The 22,593-nt window shown below is 39.8% G+C and overlaps 1 protein-coding gene across 2 annotated transcripts in view; it reads left to right on the top strand.

Moving 5' to 3' along the window:
- Window positions 1–22,593, top strand: part of LOC144493453 (AFG1-like ATPase) — a 140,016-nt gene that overhangs the window by 93,780 nt on the left and 23,643 nt on the right. For both annotated transcript variants that reach the window (XM_078212385.1, XM_078212384.1), the window contains exons 9-10: window positions 17,298–17,368; window positions 17,625–17,725. In XM_078212385.1, coding sequence (XP_078068511.1) covers window positions 17,298–17,368; window positions 17,625–17,725 — 172 coding nt within the window. The remainder of the gene's footprint in view (window positions 1–17,297; window positions 17,369–17,624; window positions 17,726–22,593) is intronic.

Raw genomic sequence — 22,593 nt, 5'->3', positions numbered from 1 at the left:
AAAATATACCGTCATTCCTTCGCTGTCACTGGGTCAAATTCCTGGAACTCTCTCCTTAACAGCACTCTGGGTGTTCGTACAACAGATGGATTGCAGCAGTTCAAGAAGGCAACTCACCACCACCTTCTCTTAAGGGCGATAAATGCTGGCTTTGCCCACGTCCCAGGAGTAAATAAGCAAAACACTGCTTATAATGTCATCTATCGCTGCTGCTTACCAGAAAAGCACAGAGCAAATTTGCCATTCCTGTGCAAAACAATTCCAATGACAGCTTGACGAGGACAACAATTGCTGATGGTACTGGATCCAAAAGGAAACTGGTTTATAAAAACTTACTGAGACTAGCGTATAACAGTGTCCAGGCACAGTTGATACACATGTGAAAGAGGATAGAATGAGCTGATGGAGGCACCAACCATAATCTTTCAAAATTCTTTTGAAGTGGTAAAGGACTGAAGTGTGGCAAATAAATAAGTCCTTCCTCAGTGAAGAGTAAAATGATAAGTGAGGGAAGTTTAGGCCAGTTTGACAATGTTGTGGGAAAATTGCTAGAGCCCATTTGGGATTGGATGAAATATGTAAACATTTATTGAGCCATGGTCTTATTGGGGATTGGTCATGCTTGACTAATTTCATTGTTTCTTTCTGTTTGAGCAAACAACAGTTTCTGGGTCAACAACACTTGCATTTATGTGCTGCCTTTCATTTCTTCAAGGTTTACCAAAGCACTTGAATGTTAAGTGTGGTCACTGTTGCAGCAAGCTTAACAGCCAATCTACACAGAGCAATCGCTAGACTATTCATCAAGAAACTCAGCTAATGTTCTGGGGACCCGGATTCGAATCCCGCCACGACAGATGGTGGAATTTGGATTCAGTAAAAAATATCTGGAATTAAGAATCTACTGATGACTATGAAACCATTGTCGATTATCGGAAAAACTCATCTGGCTCACTAATGTCCTTTCAGGAAAGAAATCTGCCATCCTTACCTGGTCTGGCCTACATGCGACTCCAGAGCCATGGTAGTGTGTTTGACTCTCAACTGCCCTCCAACGGCAGCTAGGGATGGGTAATAAATTCTGGCCAGCCAGCAAAGCTCACGTCCCATGAATGAATAAAAAGCCCCAAAATCTTCCAACTGGACAAGTGACCAATTTGCATGTTTTAGGGTGTTGATTGGGGCAGGGTAGTTGCTAGGACACCGAGAACAATCTGTGCTTCTTCTTGGGGATGGAGGGGGAAAGCATCATTGGATCTTTTCCATCAGCCTGAGTAGAGGGAAACACCTTGGTTTAACATCTCAGCGAAATAGGGCAATCTCTGATAGTAGAGCCCTCTTAGTACTACAATGGAGTATAAGCCTAGCTTAGGTGCTCAGGTCCTGGAGTGGGCTTGAACCCACAGTCTTCAGACTCAGAAAAGATGCCACTAGCACTGATGCAGGGAAAAGGAATACAATGAGTTTATATATGGATGTTCAGAAGATGTTTGATCAGGTGATATATGAGACTAAGAAAGGTGGTAATAAAGAGAGTGGAAAAACAGTGATAACAAGACGGCAATGGGGAGGAAAGCAAAGAGTATGGGGTTTCTTTATCTTTTTGGGAGGAGGCAGGTTGTGGTGTACCCTGGGACCCTGCTAGAAACTCTCGCATTGACAAATGGTTTGGGCATGGACTCAAAAAGAATTATAAAGTTCTCGGATGCCAGTTAAGGAACAGAAGAAACTGACGCTGTAGATAGGCTTGTGGAACAGGCAGAAAAATGACAATCCAGTTCTATGCATAGAAATGTGAAGTAGTAAATTTGAGAAAGAAGTATACCTCACAGAGTAAGATCCTTAAAAGAAGATGAACAGGGAAAAATCATGAATGTAGATAGATAGATCTTTAAAGTTGGGAGCACAGTAGAAAAAGACAAATTAGCTGTTATTACAAAGGGGCATTGAATGTAAAATCAAATAAATTATATTAAATTCATACAAAGCATTGACTAAACTGCATTTGAAATATTGCATGGATCCAATTATAGGAAATGATATTACGGAATGTATACTTAAAATCACTAGCACCTTATTACAGAAGTGGTTATAGCTAAGTGGAAAGGTTCAAAAAATATTTTTCCCATTAGAACACAGAATTTAAAGGGGAAATCTAATAGAAGGTGTCAAGATTTTGAGAGGATACTGGAAGACTATTTCGACTGATTGGTGACCTGGTAATAGGGGACAGATTAAGCACCATCACTGGAAAAATGAAGAGGGAGGTTGGAAGAATTTTTTTCAACCAGTTATTAGAAAATGGAATGATTTGCTCTTTAGACAGATGGTAAGGGATGAATTTTACAGTCCCATCTGCCACGGGAAACAAAGTGGACGAGGGACAGACCATGGACAGGTCCATTGACCTCGGGCAGGATTTTCCGGTTTTGGGGCGAGCGAGGCCTGAAAATCCCACCCAAAATCATCTCTTAGAAGGGAATTGCATAAATATTTGAAAAGGAAAAGTGTAAATGAATACAGGGAAAGATCTAGAAAATTAGGTAGCTCCATTGAAACACTGAAGTTTGCACCAACATGGATTTAATAGCACGAGTAAGTTTATCCTAAATTATAATATGAATGCTTTTATGCTGTGGCGCATTTAACAAAACAAATGGTGTAAAGCAAGATCCCAGGCCATTTTAGGATTTCAGTTCACTGCCGTGCTTGTCTGTGTTAAAATGCATTTGAACAGATTTGACATTTACCTACAGCAGATGGTAACATTGGCCAACTAAAGATCAAACTTACAATCTGTGAATGTTTAATTATTCAACTATACTTACCCATTCTGAAGAAGATGGGAACAAAGAACTTAGGAGCAGGAGTAGGCCATAAAGCCCTTCAAGCCTGCTCCACCATCCAACAAGATCAAGGCTGATCTGATTATATTATGTTTTCGCCATTAGCTTGAAAAAGATCCAAACTAATGTACTCTGCTGAAAGTTGACCAAGCACAAGTTTAAAGTTTTTTAAAAAGTTTAAAAGTTTATTTATTAGTCACAAATAAGGCTTACATTAACACTGCAATGAAATTACTGTGAAATTCCTCTAGTCGCCACAGTCCGGCGTCTGTTCAGGTCAGTGCACCTAACCAGCATGTCTTTCAGACTGTGGGAGGAAACTGGAGCACCCGGAGGAATCCCATGCTGATACAGGAAGAACTTGCAAACTCTACACAGACAGTGATCCAAGCTGGGAATCGAACCTGGGACCCTGGCACTGTGAGGCAGCAGTGCTAACTACTGTTCCACCGTGCCGCCCCAAGGAGCTTAATATAATGAAAGCACAAATCCAAATGCCTGGATGGTTTTAGGAGCTTTTGCATTTTAGAATCCTTAAGTTCTCATTGTATTTTGCAGTTCTATCAAGAACAGAAGGAGACATGCAGAATACAGCCTATCTGTATCATTATGTATAGCTAACATCTAGTGCACACTGCACTTGTGTTCATTATTCTTTAATATAGCAGTGACCCTGCATTCTGAACTATTGTTCCCTGAACCTGGAGAAATTAGACCAAAGGCATAGGTGATATTTTGACCCAATTATGTGCGGGATATAATGATGAGTATCTCAAACTGCTGCAACACAACAACATGGATAGGACCAAAATCATTATTGTGCAGATGTAGCTGTAGTGAGCTAGACACTAAATGCTTCTCAAATTTGTATTCTAATTGCACAATGACGAAAACATAAATCGGTGGTCAGTGGAAATATTAAGATACAGATTTAAAGATTGAGGCATTCATCCAGAAACTGGAAAATGTAGCCAAATATTGGGCATCATAAATGTTGGCCTACGAGTCGATCTTTGAAGCCTCAGAAAATCTCTCTAAAAACAGGGGTCGATTTATACGCCAAGTATAAAAGTGACCAGCTGAATTGAGTGTTTGCCACTTTGAAATGTGAAAAAAAACATATTACATTAATGTGAGACAGTTTAATGAATAAATTAACAGCACAAAGATAATTTTAACCACAATCAAAGCATTTTAAAAGCCATCAAATTCATTGTCTTCAGCATCCGACATGATGAGTTCATCAAATTCATTCTGAGTCACTTTGGCAATGGCATCATTTAAAGGATCTCACTCTGCATCAGCTTTAGCACTTTTTTTAACAGAATCATCTCTCCACAACCATCCCTGCCAATGTAACATAATGGGCACTCATGTTTTTGCCGCTGTCTGACGAATCACTGGAATCTCTGAGCAATCTTGGTCCTCTGTAGTGATATTAGACTTTTTTGTTCCATGAAGCAGCTACACCAACTTAGCTGTTGCTCTAAAATCTTTGCTGAACTTGAGACTTGATGTGACTCACTTGTTGTTGCTTATCTTCTCATATCTAATTGTACACAAGGCAGTTTCCATACATCTGTTTCCATAGCTAGCTTTTCCTGGAGCAGGTTGCTAGCCTTTCATCAGAGACATATACCTTGAGAGGTGCCACTCCACATCAAGCCTGGCTGACCAGGAGTCTCTACAGCTCTTATCACTTGCCATTGGTGTGTTGAAAGGATTTTGCACGTTGACACTCAACCCAAAGGCCACGTTATGAATGCACCTTCCTTGGCCATCAAGTCCTGGGGTAGGACTCGAATCTGGAGCTTCTGGCTCAGAAGCAGAGGCTACCCACTGTGTCACAAGAGCTCCATATTCACGTAAATGTCTATATGCATTTCTGGAGATGATGTAACCATTTCGACGATTTTCAAGGACCCATTCTGATACATGCTTCTCAAGTTAAGGCCAGTGAATGGTCCCCTGTTCTCATGGTGCATTTGGCCTGAGACATCTTCAGAGTGGATTCCATTCTCTCACCAGTTTTTCTCTAACACCTAATTCCCTCCATGCAGCACAGTTACCTGACAAGTTAGCAACTGCTATAACCTTTAGCTTGGAACCAGCTTCATACTTACTTCGTTTTGTGGGAAAACTGATTTCTCTTCATCGTTTTACGCACCAGGTCCAATTTGTGCGGGTGTGTCTTAAACTTCTGCTCATCTTCACAACACAACTTGTAGCTCTTCCTTGATCCTTTGTGCCCAGTTATGAGGAAATATTAAGTAAAATGTACAATGCTGGGGTGAAAAATTGAGGCTGACTATTAATGCAAGTATAGTATGGTGTGGCTGAAAGGGTGGGAGTTGACTTGTACGCCGAATGTGTGCAAAAAGTGATTTTTGGGGATTGTATTATATGCCTGGTCGACCTACAAGCAATAATATTTAGTAGCCTTCAAACTTGAGAACTCTGGTGCCACACACTTGAGGACCAATAGTGAGAACAGTAGAAGGAAAACAGTGATCAATAAGTGTGTCAGATGTTACTGATAGTATGAGTCATATTGGGGTGTGGAGCTGTCCCTGTAAATGCTGCTGACTCTTTCCTATGCTTGCATGTTTTGACCAGGTTTCAGAGTAGCTTTTTTTCCTTACCCATTTACTGACTTTTACATGGTTTTGTGCTATGTTGTCAAATGATTTTGCAGTGACTGGTATGAAACGTGGCTCCAATGTTAGTGGCTGAAGCACCTCATATTTATTTGCAACCGAAAGTGAAATATGAAAACCAAAAGGTTTGCTGAATATAGCATGATCAAAATGTGAAAATACATATATTGAGGAATGTTCATAATGGGTCAATGACCCGTTGTACATTCTTTTTCTGTGGGAATATAATAGTCATTTTGAAAAATAGATTTTTTAGTTGCGAGTAAAATGAATTCTATAATTAATTGATCATAAACTCCCTACAGTACAGAAGGAGGCCAAACACCAAAAGCAGCTAAGATAGGACAAAGACTAATACATTGTGATTTGATAGTGAAATTTCTATTTGCTAATGTTTCGGAGATCACCAGAAGTGAGGCAAAAGTATCCTTTAGTCCGTCAATTTCTTTTTCAAAACTGTTTTCAAGAGCAACTTAATGAAGTTGCATTTCAAATATGCTATGAACAAGTGTTGCATAATAAAATATGAATAATATCTATTATTCAAATGTGAAGCTCAACACAGTTCTCACAATCCAGTCGGCAGGAAAATAACATGTTGTAACTGTGAATATTCAAACACCGTGAACAATTTCCTATCAGTCACTCTGTTGTTGAAATGAGCTACTTTAAACATGGGATCAAAAGTCACCGTCTGCTTCTTTGATTACAAAGGAAATAAAGCAATTTAAAATTCATGACAGTTTATGAAAAAAAAGTCTGTAATTTTGACATCTGTTCCAAAGAAAAATGGTATACAAGCTACTCTACTTACAAATGTTGTTTCGTTATTTTCTTTGGGACTGATTGCTAAATAGGAAGGAACTATTCATCTTAAAATCACATTTACTGTTGTCAATTCCAGTGCACAATGTAACTAGTAACACCTAAGTGTGATTCTCCTGTCTGTCCACGTAGCAGAAGTTGCTGTAACTTTTTAAAACTGTTCTATGTTCATCTGTTCAATAATGTTCTCAAATCACGAAAATTATTCTATATGCATCACTGATTTGTCTCCCTTTCATCCTTGCTGCGATTATGAAAGAAAAACGGGCGGGATTTTCCGGCCGCGCTCGTCCCAAGACCGGAATTTCCTGCCCAAGGTCAACAGACCTTCGCATGGTCTGACCCTGCCCACTACGATTCCTGTGGTGGGTGGGACAGGAAAATTCTGCCCAAAGTCATTCACAACTTTGGAATGTTTCAAATTTTCACTTTTGTAATGTAAGGAAACGACACAATATGAAACAAGAACTAACTGGCCTAAGAAGCCAGAAAGTCCTGGGATGCACCATCAGTCAAATAATTAAATTGTGTTTGTCTCCCCTTCCTTAAAAAGGCTTTATTCTATTTTTAAAAATTTCAAAATATTTTAAACACACTAATAATTAATTAAAATAGATTTAATCAAAGAAAACATTCCATTTGAATATCAAAAAACATTTTTCTCCCTGGTTGTTGTGTTGAAAAATTACAGGGTGTTTACCTTGTATTTACAGTTGAAAAATAATTATTCTACTGATCTATTATAAACCAACTGCCATTTAGTATAACCTTTCTTTAATTTACACTTGAATGGAAGAAACAGGTTTAGACAAAGTTACTGTGCAAAGTTTTAACTTGGACAAAGTTAGAGAATACTTGGAAGAATCCTGGGATGTAAGTAAAGCCTGGCGATCACTCCCAAGATAGCTGTAGTTTTAAAAATTGGGTAGCTTTATTTGTTTTTGGGTGAGTGTTTTTTTCAGTGTCAGTGATGGCAATTGACAGATGTCATTGCACCAAAGTGAGCTCCGAATACAGGAAGAATTCCACAAATCAGACTCGTTTGCTATGCAATGATTATGGTATATTGTAGTGGTAATAACAGATCTGACTAAAGCAGTGGCATAATTCAGAATTTAATATTTCTGCCGACGAAGTGTTCAGCAACGAGAGGATGAGCCTGGTGGTCTTGGTCAAAAAATCTATTACAACACTGCAAAGGGATGATGTATTTGATGAAGCAAAGATATACTTTATTTAGTTAGGATGAAGGAACTATTATGCTACCTAGTGTACACCATAGGGCACAAAATAGTGGCAAGAAGGTAGAGGAGCAAATCTGCAGTCAAATTATAGAAAGATGCAAGAAATATAGAGCACTGATAATGTGTGATTTCATTTATTCTAATATAGGTTGGGATGATGACAGTGTAAATTGTGTAGCGGGGGGAAAATTCTGAAATATGTACAAGAACACTTTCTTAATCACTATGTTTCCAGCCCAATAACGAAGGAAACAGTACTGGACTAGTTTTGAATGGGCCAAATGGAACATGTTTCAGTCAAGGAGCATTTGAGAACAGTGATCATAACTATTTTAAATATGTACCTTTGAGTTGCGTCAGCCATGAACAACGTGACTGGGTAAAAGAATGCAAGAGGTGGTTTCTTGATGTCTTCTTCATGAATACTTGAAGGAAATACAAGTCTGAACTATTCTGAACCCAATGAAATGAAAAAGGACAGTGAGTAATCTAGCATATAAATGCTTAACTGGAGGAATGTTAATTTCAGGGAATTAAAAAGGGTTCGTGCCCAACTGGAATGCGCTGCCTGGGAGGGTGATAGAGGGGGGTTGCTTCGCATCGTTTAAAAAGTATCCGGATGAGCAGGAGGCACGTCATAACATTTAGGGCTATGGGCCAAGTGCCGGCAGATGGGATTAGGTGGGAGTTCAGATGATTCTAAGTGGATTCGAATCAAAAATTGGGAGGCAAAACAGCAATTGAGTTATGGGAGGCCTTGAAAGAACAAATGATTCAAGTACAGAGTTGGCAAATTCCCGTAGGGTAGAAAGGTAGAGCATCTGAAGCTTCAGCTCCCTGAATGAATTAGATAACGATATTAAAATGAAACAGAAAAAAAGGGACTTATGACTCATGTAATACGATAGAGAACCAAAACTGAGTACAGAAATAACAGCAGAGATCTAAAATAGGAAAAAGAGACCAAGAGGGAGGGAGTAAGAGGAAATTGGCAGCTAACATAAAGGTGAATCCTAAAGATTTTACAAGCACAGATATAGAAAAAGAGGAATGGTGGATCCAATTAGGGACCAAAATGTAAATCATCTTTGTTTTTATTATTTCATGGGATGGAAGCATCGCTGGCAGGGCCAGCTAATTACCATTGAGAAAGTAGCAGAGAGCCACCGCCTGGAACTGCTGCAGTTCCATCTGATGCAGGTACACCCACAGTGCTGTGAAGGCAGAGGAACATTGGAGGGCATCAAATTAGTACACTTTCATTTGAGAATAGGATGCTGCTAATGTTGGAGTGAAGTAGTAACAATATTAGGGGTCACAGTCTCAAAGACACCCATGTCAGACTCCTTTTCATGGCCTACAGCTCAGCCTTTAACACCGTTGTTCCTACAAGACTCATCTCGAAACTCCATGGCCTGGGGCTCGGCTCCTCCCGCTGCAACTGGATCCTAGACTTCCTAACGCACAGACCGCAGTCAGTAAGGATAGGCAACAACACCTCCTCCAGGATCATCCCCAACACCGGTGCTCCACAAAGCTGTGTCCTCAGCCCCTTGTACACATTTGACGGTATGGCCAAATTCCCCTCCAACTTGATTTTCAAGTTTGCTGATGACACCACCATAGTGGGTCGGATCTCAAACTATGACGAGACACAGTACGGGAAAGAGACAGAGAATCTGGTGAACTGGTGTGACGACAATAATCTCTCCCTCAATGTCAACAAAACGAAGGAGATTGTCATCGACTTCAAGAAGCGTAGTGGAGGACATGCACCTGTCTACATCAATGGGGATGAAGTAGAAATATTCGAGAGCTTCAGGTTTTATAGGTGTCCAGATCACCAACAACTTGGCTTGGTCCCTCCATGCAGATGCTTTAGTTAAGAAAGCTACTTTCCCAGAAGACTAAGGAAATTTGGCATGTCTGCTACAACTCTCACCAACTTTTACAGATGCACCATAGAAAGCATTTTTTCTGGTTGTATCACAGCTTGGTATGGCTCCTGCTCTGTCCAAGACCACAAGAAACTACAAAGGGTCGTGAACGAAGCCCAGTCCATCACTCAAACCCCCAGCCTCCCATCCATTGGCACTGCCTACACTTCCCGCTGCCTCGGAAAAGTAGCCAGCATAATTAGGGACCCCATGCACACCGGACATACTCTCTTCCACCTTTTTCCATCGGGAAAAAGATACAAAAGTCTGAGGACACGTACCAACCGACTCGAACAGTTTCTTCACTGACCGACTCAAGAACAGCTTCTTCCCTGCTGCCATCAGACTTTTGAATAGACTTACCTGGCATTAAGTTGATCTTTCTCTACATCCTAGTTATGACTGTAACACTACATTCTGCACTCTCTCATTTCCTTCTCTATGAATGGTATGTTTTATCTGTGTAGAGCACAAGAAACAATACTTTTCACTGTATACTAATACATGTGATGATAATAAATCAAATCAAATCAATGTCCTGAAGCATATCCTCCCTACTTTAATCAATTCCCCTCATAACAAATGATAACATTCTGTTAGTTTTTCCAATTACTTGCTGTACCTGTTTACTAGCCTTTTGTGTAGGTAAAAACTTCCCCTTAAATCGGAAGTCTGGTCCTCGGAGTTCAGTAACTACAATTTCCAGTGGGCCCCAGTGGTCGCTGCGCATGTACCAGTCATAGAATGGCTACGCGTGTGCAGTTCACTCTTTTTCAGCCTTCGAGTTCTGAGTATGTGCCAGCCAGAAAATGGCAGCATGTACATAGGTTACGCCTTTTCTCATTTCCAGGCTTGTAAACAACTCTGCACATACATGCAGTTTGTTACTTTACAACTTCATCCAAGAAACTAGCTCTGCACTCCTGCGAGAAAAAAGATCCAAAAGTGAAACTGCATGAAATGGTCAGGTGACCTGGAAGAGGAGCACCATTCCAAAAGAAAGTGCCCAGGGAGCAGGTCCCAAAACAAAGGAGGTGCTCCCAAATCAGGGAGTGGATAGAAAGAGATCCCAAGAACACCGTCTAGCCAAGGGAAAAGGACAGAAAACTGAGAAAGGCCCTGTTCAGTGAAGTTAAAAGCAAGGAGCAGAGGGAAAGTTCCCAACATGGATAGAGCTGCGGGGAGCAGATTTGGAACAAAGGGGGCATGAAAGAAGCCAGAAGATCTGAGGAAACAGCCAGAGATTGATAACTCCTTACTACTACCTTTGGGGTGGTTGTGTTCTGCCTGGCACAGCTGAATAACTGGAAGGTGAAACTTGAATGCATGTACATATCCAGGCGAAGGAAACATCAGATAGAGAGACTGAAGCCCCGGAGATGGATTCTTGTTGAAGATGTTTGAGTAAAAGCATCATTTGGGAGAGAATTCCAAGACGAGTTCTTTGAATGTGGAAATTGGAAGCCCTTATGAGAAAGACAGGTTTCTGTGAAACCGTTTGGTTCATGGTGTAACAAGTGACTGAGGGTTGGTGCGAAATCCATAGACTTTGCTTTGGTGGCATCCATCTCTTGTTTTGAAGTGTAGTGTATCTAACCACAGTTCACCTATTAATTTACATGTACTGCATACTTAGCATAAATTTTAGAGCATAAGATAGACATCGTAAATTGTGTTATCTTTACAAATTTGAATGTATTTGTAAAGGTCTAATTGGGTTTGACCTGATGTATGAGACTTCATGGAGTCCAGAGTCAATGTTGAGGACTCTCAGGGCAACTCCGTCCTGACTGTATACCACTGTGCCACCATCTCTTGTGGGTCTGTCCTGCTGGTGGACATAACCAGGGATGGTAATAGTGGTGTCTGGGACATGGTCTTACTCGTGGAATCATACCTTACATACCTTATAATGTCAGGCTGTGGTTTGACTAGTCTGTGGGACATGCTTTCCCAATTTTGGCACTAGCACCCAGGTGTTAGGAAAGATAACTTTGCAGGCTGGGCATGCCATTGCCATTCCTGGTGCCTAGATTGATGCCAGGTGGTCCATCTAATTTAATTCCTTTTGTTAGTCTTTGTAGCAGTTTGAAACAACTGATCAACTTGCTAGGCCATTTAATAGTTAACTGCATTATAGTCGGTCTGGAGTCACATGTAGGTCAGACTTGGTAAGTATGGCAGATTGTCCTCTCGAAAAGACACCAGTGAACCAGATGGGTATTTACAACAATCGACAAATGATTTCATGGCCACTATAACTGACACTAGCCTTTAATTCCAGGTTTATAAATTGAATTTAAATTCCACTAGTTGCTGTGGTGAGATTTGAACTCCTGTCCTCTGAGCATTAGCCTGGGCCTCTGGGTCACTATTCCTATCCCCAGTATGCCACCAACTCTCCTTGGAGTTGTCATAACAAGGTTAGGTGCATTGGCCATGCTAAATTCTTCCTTGGTGTACCCGAACAGGCACTGGAATGTGGCGACTAGGGGATTTTCACAGTAACTTCATTGCAGTGTTAATGTAAGCCTACTTGTGATACTAATAAACTTAAAGCTTAAAAACAGTCCAACTGATTCACTTATTGTCCCTTTATGGAAGATAATGTGCATCCTCTCTGTGACTCCATGTACACAACAACAGGGTTGACTTTTAAATAGCCTCCGAGATGAATCAAACAGCTACACAAAAGAATAACAATAATAATATGGAGTGGCCACCTGGCATTGACCTAGGCATTGACTTTGGACATGTCAAAGGCATACTAGCCCGGTGAGCTCTGCAAAGTTCTCCTTGCTGACATACCCCAGAATTGGGAGAACTTCCTCACAGATGAACATAGCCACAGACTCAATCATACCGGTCAGCCAACTTGTCAAACCCCTTCATCACCACCCCTGGGCTTTCCTGTCTCACCGGCAGGACAGATCCACACAGTTGGCAGCAAAGTGATAGACAGTGGGGAGGGAATGGTCATGAGATTTCTCAGCATTGATTCTGGATCCCATCAATCTGCATTGCATCAGGTCAAACATGGGCTTTGAAATGCCCTGTTCATTATCACATACCATCCTCCCTCGGCTGATGAATCTGTAGTCCTCCAAGTTGAACATCACTTGGACGGAGCAGTAAGGATTATAAGAGCACAGAATGTACTCTGGGTTGGGGATTTCAATGTCCATCACCACAAGTGGCTTAGTCACACCACCGCTGACCAAGTAGGGAGCCGGGAGATGAGCCACTCACCTGTAGTTAGGACTAATTAGGCACCGAATTATTTATTTAACTTTGTGACTGAAGCCCATAAATTACACTTGCCTGTTAACATGTAAATATAATTCAGGAGTGTGACATTCCCAAGTGTGTTATTTTAATAGGTTAATGAATCATTAACATAATGGACAGCTGAGGAACATACAAATGTATTGAGGGTTAATTCCCCCAATATTGGCAGAATAAATTTTTAGACTTAAATAGGATTGCTCTGTTTAAAATTCAATTAACTATCTCCAGTTAATAGAATCAATTTCCTGCCGACCGTGCTGTTCACTGTCTCTTCCTTTAAAGTGGAGATAGTGGTGTAGTGGTAATGTCATTGGCCTACTAATCCAGAGGCCCAGGTTAATGCTGTGCGGACATGGGTTCAAATCCAACCACAGCAACTGATAGAATTTCAATTCAGTAAAATAAATCTAGAATAAATTTCCTCACTGCTTGCAATGGCAGTGCAAACTGGAGCTCAGGACAGGGGAATCTCGAGCACTAATCTAGGTCCCATCACCCCGGGACTGAAACAAGGCAACATGTTCAGTCCATTTTTTTCCTGCATTTATAGGTTTAGATAACGAAATGAGAGTCGCTACCTCAAACAAAATAACAGTTGTGGAAAGAATTGTCTTTTTTCGAAGACATCATGTTAAACTGAAATGACCATTTGTCACGGAAAGCCAGATAAAAGTTGAAAGCAATTGAAAGATTTCTGCAATCATTAAAACTATTTTGACAATTTGAAGAGTCAATTTTAATATTCAAAGCAATGTTATTTTAAATGGTCTTGTTAATACTTGAGAACTCTCAAACATGTTTATTTGTCATGGTGTTTTCCGTATAGTTACTCCGTTCTCCACCATGTATTTTAATCATTGACTGGGGGAAGAAAATTGAGATTGCATCACTAACAGAATTGTTTTAAAGTTTATTTTTAAGTTGTGTGCAAAATCCATTTTTAATATATTGTGCAGGCTACTCTACTCATGCTTGTAGTAACTTTAAGGTCTGTTTCTTAAATAATAACCTCATGAAAAGTGCGTTCACAATTTTCAGTGTTTTGTTTCTCAATCTTGGTCCACAACAGTGGAAATGTTTTCCTGCGAGTTACAGTCAGTCATGGTGCGACAGAACACTCTGCATGATTAGAATTGTTAATGATGAGCTGGAATTCATGGTATTGTGTGTGTCTTTAAGAATACACAGCAGGAGACCTGTAAATGGTCACAATGCTTATAAAGTAGAAAATGTGAATAATTTTCAAATACAGTAACTGATGTTAAGAGGTTTCTTTATGTGCAGCTGATTTCTTTAGTTCGGTGTGCTGGAAACCTACTGTCTAGTGGCCAACCCTAAATGGGAAGTGTTGGCAAGGTTAAGGCACAATGCAGAAAAGCAAGGTCGAACATTGGAAAACACCGCTCAGGGCAGCACAGTAGAACATGAGCAACATAAATGTCGTTTAGCATATTTCTGAAAATGTGCATTGGAAATATTTGTATGTAGCAAACATCCAAAGAAAGTATTTTGACTTTTAAAACAAAACCATTTATTTAAAACACACAAATTATTTTCACCAGTCCACCCTTTTAAAAATGATGCAAAAATGCACTTTGTAACAAAGTGCAAAATGCTAACAGGGAACACAGACTAGATTTCTTTTCAATATGTGTGGAAAAGTTGATAATTGGGGTGTAATTTATATTGAAATAAGGTGCACAGCTAGTGTGTGCATGTGAAACCTAAAGAAAGAAAACTACTTTTCAAAATTTACTCCATTATTCTTTCTTTTTATTTCGAATATGAAAAGAAGTGTCTATTTTACAGGGCAATCCTGTAGCATATTCTTCTTTACAAACACTTTGTATGAAAACAGCGACGAGGTATGCTTTCTGGTCATAAACATGTACCAACACCGTAAGAAATTAAAAATGTAGTTTTGGAGTTAAGTGGAATAGGCTATTAAAATAAAATCCTGCACACTGCCTCTAACTAAGGATTGCAATATAATTCTGGCAAGGCTTGGGAATAATGGTGCTATAAAAAGATGAGGCAGTATAGTCTAACATTTGTGTGTGTTTTTTGTCTGAGACTATTAAGTGACATTGGGGTTAATTTTACATTGTCAGCAGACATGAATTAAATGAATAAAACCTCGTCAAAACAGAGGAATATCAGCTCCGTTTTTTGGATGCAAATTCTGTCACTAGTTCCAGTTATTTAAACATTGAATTCTCAGTGATGTTGAACCGAGCCGATTGTAATGCAGTCGATTTTAATAATGATATTGAAAATATATTTTGGTACTACGTGGAAATTTCAGTGCCAAAGGAAATTATAATTATTTGTACTAATGCGTGAAAGTGCAGCTGAGGGTTGATATTCAAAGTTCATGGGTCAAATCAAAAAGGCACAGGCTAGAGTGTACAATATCCTACCTCTACATTCCTGACGATAATCATTGAGTGAAATAGATATATTGTTCCCCACTAAAAGTGATGTAATAGACAACGAAAGACGAGGGAATGTGCCATTGTGTCCAGGATTGGTGCAGTTTTGTCCAACAAAGAAGGTGGCCATGTCAGGCCTCGTAGGAAATTAAGTGTGGCAAGGAGGCAAGGCATCGGGGAACATCCAGGAAATAATAACCATCATATAATTAGGCTCAATATGAAAACTTAAAAGGAAAGGAAACTGAAAAAGTTAAAGGTTCTTGACTGGAATAAAAAGCCAATTTAATGAGGTGCAAAAGAAACTAGCCAAATAAATTGGAAAGGAAATGTTAAACAAGGCAATGTGCAAACCATGGGAAACTTTTAAAGAAAACTGATTAAGGTGCAGACCAGCCATATTCCCACAAGAAGTAATGAGGGCGCAACAAAAACAGGAGTTCTTTGAATGAATGGAGAAATTTAAGTGAGACTTTAAAAAGAGGCATATGATAAATTTGGGCTGATAATACAAAAGAAAATCAGGCCGACTACAGATTAAGAAGGGAAGCCAAGAAGATTAGAAAGTCTAAGAGGGAGACTGGCATTAAACATTATTGTGAAGGATTTTACAACCATAGGTTCTCTCATGTCACGCACTAAAATATTGAAAAAAATTGATCAATTTCAAAAATATATTTGCTGTAGTGTGACCACCAATGGTATTTAATAGTATCCAGTACATCAATAGACCCTCAACTTTAAATTAAATTGTTGGCTATCTCAGTTGGCATTGCCTTATCATGCAGCTTTACACTGGTACAGTTTCACCAACACCCACACCTGGCCACCGAGACTTATGACCACTTGTTTTGTCCTCAGATCAGTTTCTATTGATTGGCTCACTTTGGCAGATTCTATTTGTGACTGAACCGGGTATGTTTCCTTTGTTAAAGTACCAGTATGTCTCTTGAGTGATGTAGAATAGTAGGTGCTTCAAGATTGTAATGCATATAGCACTTTATATAAAATTCATAATTAACTCCAACAAAGTTTGAGCAGTTAATGAACTAATTTAATGCCCTCTCTATGTTACCATTTTGTAACCCATCTGAGTATTTGTTGTGCCAGTTAAGAGAGAAATTTACACTCAGCAAATTTTGGAACAAAATTATCCAGAAGTTGTTTAAATATTTCACCCATTTACATCAGTTAATAGCTTTTCTTTCTCTTGCTTAACTGAAGTCAAAATAGAACAACTTCCACTCATCCAGCACCTTTAACGTAGGAAAAACATCCCAGGCATTTCAGATGCACAATACTAAGTTCTGGTCTTTAATTTAAACAGTTTGACTTTTCTAAAAATCGACTTGAAGACAGTTTTCAGGTACAAGTTGCTCCTTTGCGTTGTTGTTCATTTTGAATATTCTGATATGATCTTCAAGCACCAATACCTAGATCGATTTCCATTCATCATTTCCTTTGATTATTACCAAATCCTTGACAGTTACTTTACTCTGCACTGTTTTGTAAATAATAATGCAGTTCCGAAGAGCTTGAGTAGTTACTTGATTTCTGATTTCAAATCTGTATGCATTCACTCATAATATTTTATAAGCTTAACTGTAACATGCTCTCTCAACACACTGCTTTAATTTGACTTTTATAACAAGCTACTTAGCCATATTTAGTCTGAATGATGTACCATCTCAGTACATTTTCAAAAGCTGTTTCTTCAGAAGAATGACTGATCTGTTCTCTTGCTCTTGTTTTGCATGCAAGAGAAACCCATGGTCCTTTCTTCTCATTGTATACACATAGCATTAATGGATTTGGTTCGCTTGTATTGCCTCATTACTGGCTTAGGTTTCAATCACAGAAGTCTTTCAGTGTATGCAAATAAGATAGAATCATCTACCTGAGAGTTAATATTCCAAGCTTTAAAGTGTATTATAAATCTAATGTTTGTATTTAGAGCATAACATCCTGTTCTTTTTTGATGGGCAAAAAGCTAAGCGAGCCTGGGCAGCTGTTTGATGTTGGCTTCAAGTGTTATTAATTTCATATTCCATTATTCTTTTCACTGTAGCACAAGTGAAGCTGATGTGGAGGCTGTCATGGATAAGCTATTTGATGAGCTGGCTCAGAAACAAAATGATAGTACGTAAGTTAATTTCCCTTGAAAGAGAATACATTTAGAACACAATGCCCAATCTCCACTGACCAATTAGTAAGTTCCATTGCTGTATATGGGTTGATGCCACACTCAAGTGGTTGTCATTGTATCAGTATTTTGTCTAATTTCTGTGTTGAATCATGTGCTATTATTCATCAAACCATGCATTTCCAAGGTATAAGAGATGAATTTTATAGTAATTATCCAGACAAGGCTGATTCTTTGTTCATGTTTCCATAGTAACAAGACCAAGGATTTTGAAAGTGCAAGGCAGAGAACTGAGACTGAGCAAAGCTTGTGGAACCATTGCAGACTGCACATTTGAAGAGCTGTGTGATAAAGTGAGTACAGTCACTTCAGCCAAGGAGATGTTCTGCCTTTCAGCTTTGCTTTACTATATGCGCAAAATATGCTTCCTGAGACAAGTGCGGTTTCATCCATGAGATAAAACATTGTTGGCATCTTGAGCACAAATTGCTTGCTGTGCATTTTTATAACTTCATTTATTTTGTTCTGGGGAAGTTGAAGGAGATACCTTTTTTGTTGCAATGAAAGGAAATAAAGTACACTAGCAGGGCAGTTGGACTGAGTTCGAGATTTAAACTTAGCTATAATGGACAACAGGATCAGATACATCATACTGTTTTGCATAGCAAGAGGTTCTAATGGGAAGTTGTTCTTGACCTTTTCTTCATTCCTATCTTCCACTTCCTGTCTGTACAACCTGAAGAAATTTAACCTCATCTTGTGCCTCATTTCTGAGTGTGACCTGAGACAACTTTCATAAGAAACTTCAAGTGATAAAAACACTGGACATTGAATGTGCACTCATTTAGTTGGGACGGCACGGTGACACAGTGGTTAGCACTGCTGCCTTACAGTGCCAGGCACCCAAGTTCAGTTCCCGGCTTGGGTCACTGTCTGTGTGGAGTTTGCACATTCTCCCCGTGACTGCATGGGTTTCGTCCGGGTGCTCCGATTTCCTTCCACAGTCCAAAGGTGTGCTGGTTAAGTATGTTGGCCATGCTAAATTCTCCCTCAGTGTATCCGAACAGGCGCCGGAGTGTGGCAACTAGGGGATTTTCACAGTAATTTCATTGCCGTGTGAATGTAAGCCTACTTGTGACTAATAAATCAACTTTAACTTTAAACTTTAACTTTAAGATGCCTAAAGGACATTTTTCTATAGTCTTTTGATTTAATTACTAAAATATTATACTGAAGATTAGTTTTACATTTGCTGCAAACTAGGAGAATAGTTGGAGGAAAATTTACTTCTCTTACTTTGACAACTGTGAACCTATCTTACTCTGTGTGATTTCCGATTGAATTTTACTGACCTCAATGCAGCAACAGGCTTTATTTATCCCTCCTGTTAACAGCTCACACTTGTAATGTGTCCTTGGTGTTACAAAACGTGTTTTACTGCAGGTAAAGGGGCAGTGAGAATGAACCTCTGGCAGTGTCCACAGGGAGAATGATAGCAAGCTGGCAGGGAGTGATCTAAAGGTTAATCAAATAAAGATCAACAAAGGGTTATTAAAAAAGTAATAAAAAGTGCAAAGGTAAAATACGAAAGAAAACTAGCACAAAATATATAAAAGGATAGGAAAAGCTTCCATAAGTATATAAAAGGGAAGAGAGTAGCTAAAGTGAATGTCAGTCCCTTGGAGGATGAGACCAGGGAGTTAATAGTGGGGAACACAGAAATTACAAAGATGCAAAATCAATATTTTGCCTCCGGTTTCACAGTGGAGGACACTAGTACCATCCCAGTAGTAACAGGTAATGCAGAGGTAATAGAAAGGGAGGAACAATCAGCATCAATAGGGAAATAGAACTCAACAAATTATTAGGATTGAAGGTAGACAATTCCCCAGGGTCTGGTGGCCTACATCCTAGGGTATTAAAGGAAGTGGCAGTGGAGATAATGGATCCATTGGTTATAATATTCCAAAATTTCCTGGATGCAGGAAAGATTCTAGTAGATTGGAAAAATGCTAATGTAACACACTCATTCAAAAAGGGAGGGACAGAAAGTAGGAAATGTAGAGTTTAACATGTCTTGTTGGGAAATTGTTAGAATCATCATTAAGGAAGTAATAATAGGACATTTGGAAAGTCAAAACGCAATCCATCAGTGTCAGCATGGTTTTATGAAGGCAAATCATGTTTAACTGATTTGCTAGAGTTGTTCAAAGATGTAACAAGCCAAGTAGATAATGGGGGATCCTGTCGATGTAGTATATCTGGACTTTAGGAAGGCGTTTGATAAGGTGCTGCACAGGTTAATACACAAGGTAAGATCACATGGGGTTAGGGATAATTTATTAACTTGGATAGAACAAAGAACAATACAGCACAGGAACAGGCCCTTCGGCCCTCCAAGCCCGTGCCGCTCCCTGGTCCAAACTAGACCATTCTTTTGTATCCCTCCATTCCCACTGGCTGGCTAACTGACAAAAGGCAGAGAGATGGGATGAATGGGTCTTTTTCTGGTTGGCAAGATGTAACTAATGGGGGTGCCACAGGGTTCAGTCCTCGGGGCCCCAACTATTTACAATCTAGATTAATGCTTTGGATGCAGGGATAGAAGGTAATATAGCCAGATTTGCAAATAACACTAAAATAGATGGGATAGTAAGTTGCAATCAGGAAATAAGAAATTTACAAATGAATATAGATAGGTTAGGTGAGTGGGCCAAAATATGGCAGATGGAGTTTAACGTGGATAAATGTGACGTTATCCATTTTGTTTGGAAAAATGGAAAGGCAACTTATTTATCTAAATGGAGAGAGACTTAGGGATGCAGAGGGATCTGCATGTCCTCGTGCATGAGTCGCAGAAAACTGATATGCAAGTACAGCAGGTAGTAAGGAAAGCGAATGAAGTTTTGGCATTTATAGTGAAAGGAATAGAGTATAGAAGTAAAGAAAAGTTGCTGCAACTATACAAGGTGAAAGTACACCTGGAGTACTGTGTACAGATTTGGTCCCTTTATTTGAGGAATAATGTAGTGGCATTGGAGGCAGTTCAGAGGAGGTTCACCAGGTTGATTCCAGACCTGAAGGGTTTGTCTTACGAAGAGAGATTAGGCAGTTTAAGCCTATACTGTCTCGAGTTTAGAAGAATGAGAGGAGATCTAGTTGAGGTAGATAAGATGACAAAAGGGATTGACAAAGTTGACGTAGCGCAGATGCTTCCATTTGTGGGGCAGTGTAGAACAAGGGGTCATAGGTTTAGGATAGGGGGCAGCAGATTTAAAGCCGATGAGGAGAAATTACTTCTCTCAGTCAAAGGGTTGTGAACCTGTGGAATTCACTACCCCAAAGTGCGGGGGATGCTGGGACAGTGAGTAAATTTAAGGAAGAGATAGACAGATTTTTAATTATTAATGGGTTGAAGGGTTATGGAGAACAGGCAGGAAAGTGGAGTTGAGGCTGAGATGAGATCAGTCATGACCATATTGAATGGCGGATCAGGCTCGAAGGGCTGAATTGCCTATTCCTGCTCCTAGTTCTTATGTAAATTGGTCTTGATAAGGTTTTTAAAAGTTGAGAAATCAAGATGCTGTAGCAGAGAATTCCTGCTCCATTAACTTAATCACGTCCCACTGCTGACCCTGTGGACTCTGCAAGTAGTTTTTCTCACCCGCACCCCCCTCCCCACCCCCTCACCCCACCCGCAACCTGGCTGCATCTTTCACCACTTGCCAACAAGATCATCATGGTTGCACTGTGGCACTTATCACCAGATCACACTTTGGCCGAACCCCTACTCCACCAGCACTTTCTCCCTCTTTGAGCATTTCACCTTTTTCCACCCCTGTCACCTGCCTTTCAAAGCCCACGTGCTATAAAGTGCCTTTCACAACCTCAGGTTCTGTATCACCCTCCCAAGTACGATAATAGTGTTAGCACCAAGATGTATTTATTGCTTTGAGCTTTATGTTACCACCAAACCTGTTTAAATGGTCTCTTTAAATGCTGAAATTGACACAATTTCAGTTGCCTCTGCTTTGCCACAAATGGTTGTTAATAATTCAATGATACTATTCATTACAACGATAGTGAATAATAATGCCACGAGGCTGATCTGGAAGGAGAAAACCAACAATCTAGTGCCCAAACATGCAAATGTGCTTCCAGCACCAGTATACTTCCAGCTTGTTTGTGCTGTGTTTTGGGAGATTAATAAATAGCCATTTTGTTGAAATGTAATGACTGATGTAAAAGCACCTTCAGAGTCAGAGCACTTTACTTCCTGAAAACCCACAGCACTCCTCTGCCGAGAATAACTAATGCAGCCAGACAAAAGACTCAACTTCCCACGAAACAGAGCAGAATATGTTGAGGCGAAGAAAAGGAATAATAATCCTGGAGTTGAAATGATGCTGATGGAGCATGCATTAAATCATTCAATTTTCGTAAGAAAAAGTACCATGGGAGAACAAAAGGTATGATGTGAACAACTCTGATGCGCTAACTGAAGTGGGCTACTGATGAAAAGCCGGAGCTCATTGCGTTGCATGTTTCTACTTTGACAACATCAACCTCCTAAAGGAAGTAAGCTTTTAGCCATAATAAGAATTGCACTTAAAGCTTTGTATGATTTGTTTCTCTCTTTATGGTAGAAACTATATTGGTACTTTTCCTGCAATTAATAATTTAGAGTCAAAAGATTTAAGTCCACCTTATAAGTAAAAATCAATCTTTGTTGTCTGCAATACCACTCAACAAAGTCACGCATCTCATGGTCATTGGCTTTGGATTTTTGTAGTATCCTTCTGCAGCCCATTCCTTATTTCTCAATATCTATTGCACTTACTAGACAAGTCATATAAATACAGTGGCTTCAAGAGCAGGTCAGATGCTGGGAATTCAACAATGAGTTACTCATCTCCTGACTCTCCAAGGCCTGTCCATCATCTACAAGGCACAAATCAGGTGGAATACTCTCCACTTGAGTGAGTGCAGTTCCAACAGCATTCAAGAAACTCTATCATCCAGAACAAAGCAACCTGCTTGATTTGCACTCCATCCACCACCTTAAACTTTCACTCTCTCCACCAGCAACACACAGTGGCAGCAGTATGTACGATCTACAATATAGAAACATAGAATTTGGGAGCAGGAGGAGGCCATTCGGCCCTTCGAGCCTGCTCCACCATTCATCACAACCATGGCTGCTCATTCAACTCAATAGCCT

The sequence above is a fragment of the Mustelus asterias genome, chromosome 5 (assembly GCF_964213995.1).
Source record: "Mustelus asterias chromosome 5, sMusAst1.hap1.1, whole genome shotgun sequence".
Lineage (NCBI taxonomy): Eukaryota > Metazoa > Chordata > Chondrichthyes > Carcharhiniformes > Triakidae > Mustelus > Mustelus asterias.
This window is presented reverse-complemented; position numbering and strand designations above follow the sequence as displayed.